A 15545-nucleotide genomic window follows, 5' to 3' on the forward strand; every position below is an offset into this window, starting at 1 on the left:
CGCGGTTTGGTTGAAAATAATCCTATTTATATGCATGTACCGTACGCGCGATTTTTGGTCTACTAACATGCTGCAACGTCACCGATCAACAATGCGTAAGAATTTTATCCAATAGAATCGTGACACCTCATTAGTCAATGTCACATTAACGTTCAATGCCATGTCATCGTTCCGTAGGTGTGAATAATGTCGTGAACAGTAACATAGACAGTATCGTACGTGTAAATAGTGTTGTGTATGTGAACAGTGATATTTTTCCTTTTATGCTCCTCCTACAGTTTTCGACTGTTCTAAGTTCAAAAGTGATGTCCGTTTTGCCGTCTGATCTCTCGTTTATTGTGAAAAGACCATGATGCCTTTAAAATATATAAAATACTTAATTAAAATAAAACACACATAATTAAATCACAAGAAGCTTAAATACATAAAAGTAGAAGTGTTAGTAAGACTTGAAATGTAAAATGACGATTTTCTCCTTTATAAATATACATTTTCTAACACTCAACACAAATACAAGATCACAAGATTGTTTATCACTCGACAGAGAAATTGTTTTTAGAAGAAATACTCCTCAATTTTTCTGTTAATAGTTATGAATCAACACCCGCATAAAGGCTATTGATTTACTTTTCCTTATTTCCAACATAGTCCAAACACTTTTCATGTTACAGGCGTAGTGCACCTTCAGAAACTTTACAGCTCCTCTTAAAACCTCAAGCCTATAGAGTGTAATTTCGCACTATATGCTCAGTCTTCTCATGATGTTTCTGATTTATTTCTCGGACGAGTAACACTTTTAGCTGTCATAATACAATGTAATTGACTTTTAGCTGTCATAATTTTGAGATCATTACTTTTAATTAAATGATCTCCTCTACAGCTTCTACCTATGTAGTGTTTTAGACCTCTATAGTTGATCAAGCATGTTCAAGGTGAAGGCTTGTTTTCCAATCTATAGTCCAATTATAGACTGGAAATGGTTAGGCTTAATGCACCTTCAAAAGCTTCACAACTTATATAGAAACCTTAAGCCTTATAGAATGCTACAAATTTTAAATCCACATACTTAGTGCTCTTATGATTTGTTTGATTTTTGCTTAGATGAAGAGCACTTTAGCTATAGACTACATTGTAACTAATTCAAAGCATGCCTTAGCTACGAGATCATTCATTCTAGCCAAATGCCCCCTTTAGAGATTCTGCTATTGTTGTGTATTCAGCCTCTATATTTGGCAAAGCAATTACATGTCGAAGGCTTGCTTGCTTTCCAGTTAACAGCGCAATTACATAGATTACAGGTGTAACCAGGCAAAGAACTTAGTTATTCTGCCAAGGTCTCCAACATACTCCAAATCCATATAACCGCCAGACTTCAATCTTTAGACTCCATAGATCAAACCATAACTTAGTGTGCCTTTCAATCTCAGGTAACATTTTACTGTTTTCCACGTCTTGCCATGTACTTGCTGCTAACACTAACAATTTGAGAAATGTTAGGCATCGTAAGCAGCCGACAACACTCTTCTTCATTTCTTCATTGTCAATTTCCTTCTTGGAACATTGCTCCATTGAGAGTCTACTATCATTGCTCCAATTATTATTATTTTTGTTTTTTTAAAAAAAAAAATTAACCCTACAATAAGAGTATAAGACTAAGCAACGGTCCTTTTTTTTCCCATTCTTGAGCATGAAGTATTTGAGTATGCAATAAAAATTGTTTATTGATAATTAAAAGTTAGTAGTGGGTGGCTTTAGGTTTTGTTTACAAAATTGACAACAAATTGAGATTTTTCAAATTCATAGGTAAGAAACTTTTCATTTATTCATAGATTTTCCGGTTTAAACTTTAAAGAAAACTTAAAAGAAAAAGATGTATCATTAGACTTGTAATTAAAAAAATTTAATATTGTATGATCTGTTCGATATGCATAATTTAAATAAACATTAATATAGATGTTATATATCCTAAAACTTAATTGACTTAATTCTTACGGTGCAAGGAAGAGGTTTCCAAGTTTAAATCTAAAGTCTTGTATTTAATTTGGGGTCGGGAAAGCACCGGGAAATAAATGTAACAAAGGAAAAAAAAAAAAAAAAGAATGACAGTCTGAGTGGAGCCAACACGGTTTTGAAAAAAGTGCAAAAAAGGGTTTAAAAAAAAAAAACGCGGTTTGTAAAGGAAATAAAAGCTTTTCATTGAATTAAGACCACTACACTCAAATACTCTATTATCACCAACGAGGTCGTGGTCTAGTGGTGCCAGGGGCTAGGCTTGGTAGGGCGAACTACGGTTCGATCCCCCGCACGCACGTTGGGAGGAGTTTAAAACCTTAACCCCGGGACGCGCTCCGAAACCGGATTAGTCGGCCCGATGGGTTCGGATACCGGTTGGTTAGCACCAAAAAAAAAAAAAAAAAATACTCTATTATCGTTTGTTTGCTTGCTTGTGGAAATAAAAGTCTCATGTTTCTTTGAAAGGTAAGCAAGTGTGAGTGTTTCTATCTAGAGCTGGAAAATGCATTTCCGTGCAACTTACTTGATGAATGAAGTTTTCATCTCTGACCTTGATGTTTCCCTGAGCTGCATTCGTTGCAGCTGATGTATTTCATTTTGTTTTCGAAGGAGTGACACAAAATCTCCTTTGTTAAGGTGAGAATTTAGAGTGGCTTTAACTGTTAACAAATAGCCTAATGTAAGACTTAATCAACTTCCTGCCCTGTTGTATGCTTATGAATTTTGATAGAGTTATGAGTTTGCAGAAGCTACTGTATTATATGTTGATAGAGGCTGTAAAAATGAGGCAGATCAAACACACGTTTAAATTTCAGTGACAATTTACTGGAAGTAAATTTCCTATGACCCTACATGTGACTAATTGATGAGAAGTTGACAAATGACAAAAGAAATTGTACGAGCTTTGCAGGCTGGCATGCCGATATTGACTGCATGGCACCATCCGCCATTTGGAAGTGAATATCATTATTCTTTAATCAACATGGTGGAGTCCACTGGGACCACACCACATGGTCAGTCATATCTCTATTCCTCAATTTTCAGTATTCCATACATCAAAACAATTTCAGTTTTGTTATCAATTATAATTTCATTGTTGGTGACGATTCTGATTCCTTTCTTTCTGACAAAACGGAACCATGGTTGCTGTGGGAGAGATCTTACTCAACGCCTTCTTTCAGGTGTTGTTTGACAGGTTGGCTTCCCGTGATTTGCTCAGCTTTGTCCGTCAACTTGGAGGCGGGGTCGATTCCGAGCTCAAGAAGTGGGAAAGAAAGCTGAAGATGATTCAGGCGGTGCTCAACGATGCAGAGGAGAAGCAACTGACTGACGAGGCCGTGAAGATGTGGCTGGACGATCTCCAAGACTTGGCTTATGACGCTGAGGACATTCTTGATGAGTTTGCTACTCAAGCGTTGGAAAGCAAGTTGATGGCGCAAAATCAGGATAGCTCTGGCCAGCTTCTCAGTTTCATCCCGGTTAGTTTGAATCCGAATGCTGTTAGGTTCAATTATAGCATGAGGTCCAAGATTAACGATATTACTGGCCGGTTGGAGCAACTCTGCAAAGATAGAATCGAACTTGGGCTGCAACGGATTCCTGAAGGGGCATCATCAACTGCTGCTGCTGCACACCAGAGGCCACCCAGTTCAAGCGTCCCACCAGAACGTGAAGTTTTTGGTAGAGAAGAAGATAAGGCCAAAATTCTTGATATGGTATTGGCCGATAGCCCAAGTGATCATGCCAACTTTGCTGTAATACCCATTGTTGGCATGGGCGGGATAGGAAAAACAACTCTCGCTCGGGAGGTTTACAATGACAAGGCCGTTGAAGATTCCAAGTTTGATGTAGAAGCATGGGTTTGTGTATCTGATGTCTTTGACGTTTTGGGCATCTCAAAGGCGCTTCTCGAGTCAATCACCCGCAGGCCATGTCTTCTAAACAGTTTAAACGAAGTGCAGGTTGAATTGAAAGTAGCTGTGGACAAAAAAAGATTCTTGCTGGTCTTAGATGATGTTTGGAACGAGGACTACAGCTTGTGGGTAGACTTAAAAGCTCCGTTCCTGGGTGCTGCACCAAACAGCAAGATGATCGTCACCACACGCAATTTAATTGTTGCATCAACAATGAGACCCATTGAACATTATAATCTCAAGAGACTGTTAGACGATGATTGCTGGTCTATTTTCAAAACGCATGCATTGGAGGGTAGAGATCATAATGCACTTGAAATCTCAGAATCATTCCGCAAGAAAGTTGTTGGCAAATGTGGAGGCTTGCCCCTTGCTGCAAAAACACTCGGAGGCCTTTTGCGTACGACGAGGCATGATGCGTGGGATGATATATTAGAGAGCAAAATATGGGATTTACCTCAACAAAGTGGGGTTCTCCCAGTATTAAGATTGAGTTACCATCATCTTCCTTCTCATTTGAAAAGATGTTTCGCTTACTGTGCAATCTTTCCAAAAGATTATGAATTCAATGAGAAGGAGGTGACTTTTTTATGGATGGCCGGAGGAATTATTCGACAGTCAAGAAGCAAAGAGCGGCTAGAAGATTGGGGTAGCAAGTGCTTTTATGATCTGGTGTCAAGGTCAATTTTTCAGCAAACATCAATCTCTGATAGTTCTAAATTTGTAATGCATGACCTTATTCATGATCTTGCTGAATTGGTCTCTGGAGGGACCATTTTTAGGTTAGAGAAGTCCCCCAACTTGTCGTCAAGGGGATTTGAAAGAGCTCGCCATTCTTCCTACGCCAGTGATTGGTGTGATGGTAGAAATAAGTTTGAGGTTTTCTATGAAATTGAACATCTACGAACATTCTTGCCATTACGCATAAGAGGTGGCACTAATACTAGTTACATAACTAGAACGGTTCTATCTGATTTGCTGCCAAAGTTCGAAAAATTGAGGATGCTATCTTTACAAGGATACTGTATTGGTGAGTTACCGATTCCATTTGAAGATCTCAGACTTTTAAGGTTCCTCAACCTTGCTGACACTGACATAAGAAGTTTACCCGAGTCAACATGCAAATTGCTGAACTTGGAAATTTTGATATTAAGAAATTGTTCCCGCTTGATAAAGCTTCCACCCAAAATGAGGAATTTGATCAATTTACGCCATCTCGATATAAGAGGTGCGACGTTGCTGAAGGAGATGCCATTCGGAATGAAAGAGCTGAAGAAGCTTCAAATATTGTACAATTTCATTGTGGGCAAGGGTGAAACCGCATGCGGTTTGGAAGAATTAAAAAGTTTAAACTTTCTTTGTGATGAACTTTGTATTGCTGGATTAGGGAATGTGAATAATCCACAGAATGCAAGAGAAGCCGCATTATGCGAGAAGCACAATCTTGAAGCACTGACTCTAGATTGGGGGTCTCAATTTGACAATTCTCGAGATGCAGTAGTAGAAGAGCATGTACTGGAAATTCTACAGCCTCATAAACGTATAAAAAAGGTGGCAATCAGGAACTATAGAGGTGCAAGATTTCCACATTGGATAGGAGATCCTTTGTTCTCCAAAATAGAGTTCCTTGAATTGGAGAACTGTGACAATTGTGTATCTTTGCCATCGCTTGGCCGTTTGAGTTCACTTAAACACCTTGCTGTTAAAGGGCTGAAGAAACTAAAAAGCATAGAGTCTGAGGTTTATGGGGAGGGTTTCTCAACGCCTTTTCCATCATTGGAGGTTCTAAGTTTCGAGAATTTGCCAGAATGGGAGCATTGGAACACGGATATCAAAGGAAATGTGCTCGTTGAAATGTTTCCTCGTCTCCATAAACTTTCCATTGTGGAATGTCCCAAACTCTCTGGGGAACTGCCTGAGCTCCTGCCCTCCTTGGAGACACTTGTTGTTAGTAAATGTGAAAAGTTGGTAGTTCCATTGTCTTGCTATCCGATGCTCTGCAGATTAGAAGTTGATGAGTGCAAGGAACTAGCGTGCGGTCGTCCAATTGATTCTAAGTTGATAGAGTCCATGACTATTTCAAATAGTTCATTAGACGTGAATGGACGCAAGGGGATGCTATATGATGGTCCAGCTGGCTCTTCACTGCCAAAGCCCATGACTACTACCAATGTTTTGGAGTTTGGAAAATTATTGAAGCCCATGATTGCTACAAATGCTTTGGTAATTGGCAATTCTGAACAGCTCAAGTCATGGAGTTTTTTTATTGAACCAGGGCTACATTTGCTCGCTCACAATGAGGAGGTATCAATTGAAGAAAGTTGCGTACGTCTTGTTTCGGTTCCAGAGATCAATTTCTTTCCCAGAAATCTGCGCTCTCTTCGAATTTGCAACAGCACAGCTTTGAAATCCTTACCCGAGGAAATGATGGAAAACAATTCACAACTGGAAAGGTTGTATATCAGAGATTGCGACTCTCTAACATTCATCGCAAGACGGAGGCTACCAGCATCTCTTAAAAGGCTCGAGATAGAAAATTGTGAGAAATTGCAACGTCTGTTCGATGATGAAGAGGATGCTTCTTCTTCTTCTTCTCCTGCATCCTCGTCGTCCCCAGTGATGCTGCAACACCTGAGTATAGAGAACTGCCCAGAGCTCACCAGTTTATCATCGGGTGTCCAATTCCTTGAGGCGCTTGAAGACCTCGAGATACAGCATTGTCGAAAGCTGGAGTCAATACCGGATGGCCTGCCCAATCTTAAATGTTTACAGAGCATTTATATACGGGATTGTCCAAGTCTTGTTTCCTTCCCAGAAAGAGGGCTTCCCAACGCCATTTCAAGTTTTGACATTTCCAGATGTGACAAGCTCGAAGCCTTGCCCAATGATTTGCACAAACTCAACTCTCTTCGAGGGTTAAGCATTCTGCGGTGTCCAAATCTTGTATCGTTTCCGGAAGAAGGTTTTCCTACCAATCTAACATCACTTACAATTGGATATTTCAAAATGTATAAGACACTCGTCCAGTGGGGGTTGCACAGGCTTACCTCTCTTCGAGACCTCTGGATCATTGGATGTGATGATGAAGCAGAGTGTTTTCCAGACGAGGCGATAGGAATGACGCTGCCCACCTCTCTCACTGTACTGGGCCTTACGGGATTCAAAAAATTGATATCTCTGTCTTCGACGGGTTTTCAGAGCCTCAACTCTCTTCGATCTTTGTGGATATTGGGTTGCCCAAATCTCACATCATTCCCAGAGGTGGGCCTACCATCCTCACTTTTGGAATTACACATTGGAGATTGTCCAAAGCTTAAAAAAGCGTGCAAAAGAGATCAAGGAAAAGAGTGGCCCAAAATTGCTCACATCCCTCTGGTTTTGATTGACGGAAAATTCATGTACGATCCGGAGTCAGAGGAGTAGATTCTACTATTAAGGTTAAGGTCAGTTGATTTGTATTATTCGCTATAACAAGCTCCTCCTTTTTAAAAAAAAATAATAATAATTTTGCAGTCACTCACGTGATTCCCTTTTCACAAGTCGGATTGTATGTTGAGGCTATTTGCCTTTTAATCGCAGATTAAATTATAACACTTATCTTAAAATTTAATACCATACACAGATAGACGATTTTTTAATCCAAAGTTTTTTTTATTCACTTCAGTTAGCATTTTTTTTTCCCCAAATCATGCAAGATGAGAGTTTCAATCAAGAATTGGAGGATGTGAATGGGATTTTTGTGAAAGAGTAACATAATGGATGACCGAACATTTCATCTGTGATCTCAAAGTCAACAGAATTTTATTCACTCATTGACTCTTAGATGGTAGATATATCGACATTTTAGATTTCAGATATTTGTCACCAATTTCATTCCTTTTTTTTTTTTTTTTTCAAGCAAGTTTGACTAATTTTAACCAGAATTGGAGTATAATATTTTGGAGCAAGCATACTTGAAGTTTCTGTCTTCAATATTTTGATGCTTTTTTTAATATTGATATAGTAAAAATACATAGCCTTCACCGGCAGGATTCTAGTCTTGGCTTTCACCTCTCTAACTCATCTGTCCCCTTTGGGATTCCAGAAATTGAAATTTCTGTCTTCAATGGGTTTTCAAAGCCTCGCCTTTGTGGATCGGGAATTGCACAAATCTCACATCATTTCCCGAGGTCGAGAAAAAGAGCGGCCCAAAACTTGCTCGCATCCCTTGGGTTATGATAGATGGAAAATTCATATACGATCCAGAGTCAGAGGTGTTGATTCTCTTATTAAGGTCAGTTGATTTCTATTATCCACTCTGACAATCTCCTATAATTGAAAATGCCACTCACTTGTTTCCTTTTTCACAGGTCAGATAGTGCGCTGAGGCTATTTGCTTTCTATCGGTGTTTGTTAAGGTAATTACTCACAGATGAAATTATAACTTTTATCTTAAAATTTATTGCCATTGATAGATGGACGATTTTTAGTCCAAAGTTTTGTTATTCACTTCAATCAAAATTTTAGATTGCAGATTTTTTGTCTATTATTTCATTTTTTTATTTATTTTAAAGCAGAATTGGAGTATAACATTTGGAGCGCGCATACTCTGATGCATGCAATTAACTGTTTTTAATCGTTGGATTTTGAAATTAATGATGGTAAGATGTGTACTTATTTTGTGAATATTTCTCTGTTTAGTTAAGGATGAATGCTTGGAGTGGAGTATTTGGTAACATTTCTGCCTCAGATGAATCCTTGAAGAAATGCCTACACTTCCTGAGACCAAATACTGGTCTGATTCAAAACAGCACCTGTCCCAGAAAATATGGTACAAGGCAAAGCCATGTTCTGAAGCAGAAATGATGCATTTCAAATTTTGACATGAAGCAAAAATGATACAGCAGTTGCAGTATCCGTGGTACCTTTTGCATTTAACTTGCCTTTATTTGTTTTGCTTGTGACTTAAGAACACATACTTTCCCAGAGATTTGGAGAAGCATCTCAAGATGCTTAACAAACTCTACAAGCTTCAAGATGCACTTGCTCCCAAGCCTTGATTCTTCACAATGGAAGACCTGTGAGTACACTTATGCCCGCAATTATTTTTAAGTGTTTGCAATTTTGATGCAGCGAAATGGTTTGTGGATGCAAAGCTTTAAGACTGTTAAGAACTTCCCTGCAGGCTTGTTGGATGTTGTATACTTCAAAAGCCACCAACACCAAGAACTACAACAGCAAGACTAGGTTTGCGTTACTTCAATCAGCTGAAATAATGATGCAAATGACACTATCAAGCTGGACTTAGAGACTAGTCAGGTCAATCATCCATTTCATCAACAGTTAATGTCATAATGGTGGCTATCAGATGAAACAAAAGATCTGTCGGAATCAATTCAAACACTGAGAAGCATGAGAGGAGCTTTGTTTATAAATAGGCTCAATGAGCTCATGCTGGTAAGTGGTAATTAAGAAATTTGTGAGCTTAGCATAGTTTCAATTTTTTTCTGATTGGGATATAGTTGATAAGTTGATACTCTGATTAAGAAGCCTGATTATAGTAGCTGACTGTGCTAACCGCGTTCTTTTATTTTTTATTTTTTTGGTTTGCTGTTGTTTTTTCTTTTGATTATTTGTTCAACATTAGATTGATCTGTTGAAGACTTCGAGGAAGATCCAGACTTGGATGTAGGCGTGCAGCTCTTAATAGGTGAGAACAAATGAATGCTTTAACCATGTTTCTCACTTATGACAATGCACGGATCGAAGGCATCTGAGTTGATCCTGAAAATGTGATGGAAATAATAGAGATCTCTGATCACGCCTGAGAATTCGTTGCATTGAAATTTCTACCATTGCCAAACATAGAATAAACTAGGAATACATTAGCTTTAGACTCAATTTTGAGGAGGAAGTTTGTACTTGCAGCCTATAAAATCATGTCCCTGTTGGGAAATGAAAGATTCTGTGTGTTCTTTTATTTCAAGTTTGCTGAAATCACATTTGTTTTCTAAGATGCTTTACAGAAGGTACCAACATCATTTTCAAAAATGCTGGGGTAAGATACATCGTGCAGTGCTCCTCAACATGAGAATTCCTGGCCGCATTACCCATATGTGGAATGATCTGAGAGTACAACCTTGAGAATGTTGTAAGGAGTACACGACCAGATGCGAGTAGTTTGAAAATGAATTCGCATGGAATGATTTCTTGCCGCTGATTACCATCACTTCTATCCCAAAATTCTTGGAACTGGTCATAGCAGCAATGAAGGATTGTATACGTGAAGACATAGCTGATGACCTTGCGAAAGCTCCATCAGCCCTTGTATCGGAAAACAGCTGGTGGCAGTTGCTCCTGAATGATGTGATTAATAGATACTGTAAAAATGAATTGTGTCATGTACTTTCAGAGCTCTGTTAAGATGTCTTGGTCATGTGTTCGATGCTTGTTTGATTTCTGTTGTATTACATCTTACGTTGTTAAGTTTTGCGTAAAAAAAGACAGTCAAAAGAGCAAGAGTTTACTTTTTTAAAAAAAAAAAAGACACCCCAATGCAAACGTCTGACTACGTATTGCTTTGTATGATTTTGCACAATAAAGTACTAAAATACTGACGAAAAAAGTGGATACGAACTTTGGTTTCGCGTCGCTTTGTTTTGGTTGTGTAGCCAATTCTAACTCCATATTAAACTTTCTCAATTATTAGTTGAATTATTTGGATTTGAGATTTCAAGTTCTTAAAACCACCATTTTAATTTGGTATTAATTACTGTGTTGAATTTCAACATTTACATTTTTTTTTCAAGAACAAAATTGATCAAACTATATAACTTCGTTTCTGACATGCAGGCAACATGTTATGATAGACAGGGTGAAATCGATAGAAGAAACCAAAACCTTAAAAACAGACACAGAGAGATCAGCAGAAATGGCTTGGTGCAAAATATGCTCAGCTTCATCGACACTCCTCAGTAGGCCTCTCGGTCCTTCCATTCTTAACAACAATACTACTCTTGTGTCTCTAGTTATGGAATCTCTCTTTTAATCCTCGAAGTTTGAATTATATTATATTGCCTCTGTGTTTTCGTTGAAATTGAGTCAGTTGGTGATCCTTCAAAACAAGAAAAACCAAAAAAAGATACCGCGCGCGAAAAGGTAATGAGACAGATGCCTTGTGGAAATGAGAAACTGATTGACACCAGATGTGGAGCCACCGTTGGCACAGTGTCTAACCCCAGCCATGGAGCTAAAAAGCTTAGTAAGGCAGGCCAGAGATGTTGGTTGGGTAGAGGAGCTGTGTTTAGAGGAGTAGCCATGATTCCAGTTGATCACCCTCATGTTGGACGAAGCAAAAGTAGCGGTAACAATGGAAGGTGTTCACTTACACCTTAGGGCAAGCCTTGTAAGTCTGGGTATAAAACTGCATCTCCTAAGAAGAAAGAGAAATCAGCTGTCTGATAATATTGTCCTTTTCTGCTATTTGGTCTTTTTAACATTGTTACACTGTTTTTACATCTTTGAGGTTAGTTTTAGACCGATTTTTAACTGATCCATAATGAAACTGAAGTTTAATTTTTGATTAAACTTTCACTGGTTTTACTCTTCTGTCACTTCAATTTAGCATTGATTTAAGATGCTGAATTCTGTGCTTGGAGCTTGTAAATTGGAAAGAGATATTTTGGGATAGAATGTAGATTTTGTGTTTTGCTTTCTCAAGCTAGTTGTGACTTCTTAAAAGAGTCAATCCATGTCTTTATATATTTTTCTTTTGTCTTGATTCTGTTTCTTCATACAGATTCTTATTTTATGCTTCACATACCACATGAAAGATGAAAGCCTTTTCTGTAATTAGAATTGACTTGCATTATAGTAACTTTAAACCACTCGGATATTTTTATAATAGCAGTCTGAGATCTCCTTGAAGGATTCAAAAGCATTTCATTCGATAGTCTTGGCTTCCATTATAAACTCCTTTATATAGATTGGTTGGTCTCTGTTAAAAGCAATGCCTGTTTTAAGTAATCAAAATTTGGGGTTATTTCTGAAGTCTTCTGTATCATCTGACTAAATTACATGAAAGCACACTTGGCTACAAAAATACATTTGGGGTTATTTCTGAAGTATTCAATAACACCTTTTCCCCCTTTTTCCCCCATGGTGGTTTTTTTTAGTTCTCTTTATAGGTTTCTGAAGTAATTCCAACATAAGCATTTTTTTCAGAAGCACTTTAGATGTGTGGCATTTAGAAAATCTCATTCCAGTGTTCACACAGTATAAAGCATAGAGAGTTGGATTCATTTTATTTACGTACATGTGCTAGTGCCCACTGGCATCCACTTTACTTGTATCGGTCAAAAGTTTTATGCAATACAATATTAGCGTCGAGGAGAACGGGTTGGTGTTGGTCTGAATTCTGATCTTTGAATAAATATAACAGCTCATGTGACTCCACCACTTTTTGCTTGTTCTGTAGTCTGTACCTACCTCCATTGTCGGCACTCGGCACTGCCCATACAAGGTCTTTTAGCTTTTTAAAAAGTTTCATGATATTCCTTAGTTCACATGGATTTCTACAGTTTGTAGAAAACCTAATTAGGGCACATTTAATTAATATGCAGAAGATTCTTTTTTCTTGCTCACCAATAATTCTTTGTACTTATTTGAAAGACGTGTTTCAAAAAAACAAAAAATTATTTGAAAGATGAGAAGTCCTTTAGCTGAAGGACAAACTCATCTATCAGTCCTATAAAAAAAAAAAATCATGTTTTAGTAGTTTTTTTTTTTTTCACTTGTATTCAGTCGCACAAGTGAAGATTGTGGGCAATTTTTCCCTTCAGTAAAATTGGAATAGATGTTTTTATTGACACAAATTTTTGAGCTATGTTTGGGAAACCCTTAGACTTAAGACTTTGTTATGATGATATGTATCTAAGCTTTCAACAGACCGTTGAGGTCTTATTATCAAAATACTAGAAATTTACAATTCGATTTTGGTAAGGATCAATTTAATAATGCTGTAATTTTTAAAATAATTACTGTTAACTGTGTTGTAAAAATAATCAGTTATAAAAAAATTAGTTAAACATTTGGTAAACTTTATTTTTACAAGTGCTTTGAGTTTTAAAAATAATCATATGTGTTCAGAAAATCTGACTTCTAAAATAGTATAAGAATGGAAAAAACTTAAAAAGACAAATGTATAAAATTTATTTACACATGCATTTATAAATATGTGTATATAATAACATTTTATGTGTACATATAATAATTGATAACTAAACTAAATATTTTTATTAATTAATTTTTTTTTGTCTCAATGTAATTGGTAATACTTTTTTTAATCTTCTCATCCTAAGTTTTTTTATTGTTTTGTACAAAATTCAAGGTTTGGACTTTTATAAAATGTCCACTCAAAAATAAATTGTTTTCTAACTAAGATTTGTTGCTAATGTATAACTCAAAGTAATACTAGATATTTGTAATTTTATTTCAAAATTTTTATTCAAATGATATGGTAACTAATGTACATTAGTTGATAGCAATTTTTTTTTTTTTTACAATGTTCAAATCAATCAATTGCATCATCTCACCATTTTATCAATTGCATCATCTCACCATTTTTTTATGATGTCGTGTTATTTTAAACGAATTTTTTATTTTTATATAAAACATTCTATGTTTAACATCATTTGCATAACTTGACCTTTTTTTTTTTTTTCCTACAAATAGTAAGTCAAATTTACTCACCCTATTTCTACCTAAAATCTACCTAACACTCATGCATCACTGTAAAACAAATCCAAAGATTGCGGTACGTTTTTCTTGGTAACAAATCAATAATTAGGTCAAGTACTACTACTAAGCGTGCACAATTAATTCTAAAATACGGTGATCAAAATCATACTTGACGCAAGAGGATAAGGGCTAAACTTCAATTAGGCATTATTCATCCAAAATTCATTGACTCGGCATTCTTTGCAAGTTGTAGCATGGGAGAGCTAAGATAATTAGCAAATGATATGGACCATATGCACCCATACATTTGTGACATGTGAAACTTGGCATTAAAGAAAAGGTAATGTGTTAAAATTTAATAGAGGCCAACTCTTCATTGAATGATTATCAGATCCAATGAGCATCCTTTTATTGGATTAATTTAAGTCAATTATTGGTGGATTGGGGCCCACTTTACTCTACCAAATCGGGCTCCACCATATCACCTATTAACGACCACCTGTCCTTATCATAAATAGCAAATGTCACTTGTTTTATTTTGTATTTTACCAAAAGTAAAGTCACTACGAACACAAATGAAAGTGACCTCAATTTTGGGGGTCATGAACTTTGGATTATTATGGACACAAGAGACAAGCGCAATGTTTTTCATTTATCACTGGATAAGATTTAAGTTAATTATCAACCCAATATTAATAAATTCTGCTTGAAAAGTAAAGTTTGAAGCTTCATTTTGCGAATATTCAATGGTTAACATTTAAGTAATTAACCTGATATTAATCCAATTAAACTTTTTATGTAATCCAAGTCAATAATATATCGATAAACCTAAATTAATCTAATTGGACATATTATTTCAACTTGAAAAGGTGAATCTATCATTTTTCAATTAATTTTGAATCAAACTATGTAAAATATAAGCTTATTAAATACATATTTTTATCATGTTAAAATATCGAAATACTTATTACTCATTTCGTAATAACATTAACAAAACTTTTGGTAAATTTGACAGTCCAATCAATTCAGTTGGGTTTTTGTTATTAAAACTCTAACAAAATTCATCATGATTATTAAAAACCCATTAAAAAAAATGAAGGTAACTATTCAAAAAATTCTAATTGAATTATTTAACAACTACATTTCAACTAAATTGTGTTGCTAATTAACTTCCTCAACTTAAACTATATTTTTCTCAAGTAATTCATAACAAAGAATGTTAGATATTTTATTCGAATAATAACATTCAACATCCTTATTCTTTATGATTATTACATAAAAACATATTTTATCCATTTACATCACATATGTTCTTAAATTGTATAAGAAAATCACCAATTTTACTCTTGTAAGTTACTATATCAATGAACATGAAATTAACTAATCATTAAAGTCTCGAAATGACACCATGAGGGGGATTCAGTTACATTTATTGATATGATTAGATATATGTTTTCTCAAATATTAGTAGGAGGCTAGGAGCAATTGAATAGATGCAGTTATTAAAAATATATAATTACTTATCTCGTCAATAACTAACGATATTTTTTTATCTATGCTCAATAGGCGTCTGAGTTATATTATAAATTGTAATATTTGTAGATTGTAACAATTATTAAAAAAAAAAGCTCCCTAAGACTAAATGACAAAAGGACTTTTTTGAAATAGATAGATAAAGTATGCCCTTATTGGAGAAAAGGTAAAACATTAGGGATCTAAATGTTATTATAATCCCATGCACAAAAATAACAAAAAAAACTAATAACAACTAACCGAAAATCCCAGGCGTCATATTCCTTTTTACCGCGTTTTAAAATGCCCTCTCATTCATTCACAGTCAGAAGCTGTCGGCATGTCTCTTCCCTCTTCTCTCTCTCTCTCTCTCTCTCTCTCTCTCCACGT

The 15545-nt window shown here is 36.0% G+C and overlaps 1 protein-coding gene across 5 annotated transcripts; it reads left to right on the forward strand.

Annotated features, from left to right (window-relative positions):
* Nucleotides 1–3088: 3088 nt before the first annotated feature.
* LOC18046682 (putative disease resistance RPP13-like protein 1) lies at nucleotides 3089–10348 on the forward strand. Of its 5 annotated transcripts, none has more exons than XM_024188593.1 (7): nucleotides 3089–7369; nucleotides 7930–8199; nucleotides 8276–8323; nucleotides 8607–8985; nucleotides 9091–9362; nucleotides 9553–9615; nucleotides 9921–10348. In XM_024188593.1, exon 1 carries the CDS (start codon nucleotides 3153–3155, stop codon nucleotides 7347–7349), a length of 4197 nt encoding a protein of 1398 aa, XP_024044361.1. In that variant the 5' UTR covers nucleotides 3089–3152; the 3' UTR covers nucleotides 7350–7369; nucleotides 7930–8199; nucleotides 8276–8323; nucleotides 8607–8985; nucleotides 9091–9362; nucleotides 9553–9615; nucleotides 9921–10348. The 5 variants fall into 5 exon arrangements, 4 of the variants coding, with proteins under 4 accessions (XP_024044361.1, XP_006442117.1, XP_024044360.1 ...); XM_006442054.2 differs by having other exon boundaries at nucleotides 8011–8199; XM_024188592.1 differs by having other exon boundaries at nucleotides 3089–7363.
* The last annotated feature ends 5197 nt before the right edge of the window (nucleotides 10349–15545 follow it).

Source organism: Citrus clementina, unplaced genomic scaffold (assembly GCF_000493195.1).
Source record: "Citrus clementina cultivar Clemenules unplaced genomic scaffold, Citrus_clementina_v1.0 scaffold_3, whole genome shotgun sequence".
Taxonomy (NCBI): domain Eukaryota; kingdom Viridiplantae; phylum Streptophyta; class Magnoliopsida; order Sapindales; family Rutaceae; genus Citrus; species Citrus x clementina.

What these genes read in the sequence shown, in the direction of transcription:
- LOC18046682 (XM_024188593.1), top strand. Translation starts at nt 3,153, where the DNA reads ATGGTTGCTGTGGGAGAGATCTTACTCAACGCCTTCTTTCAGGTGTTG.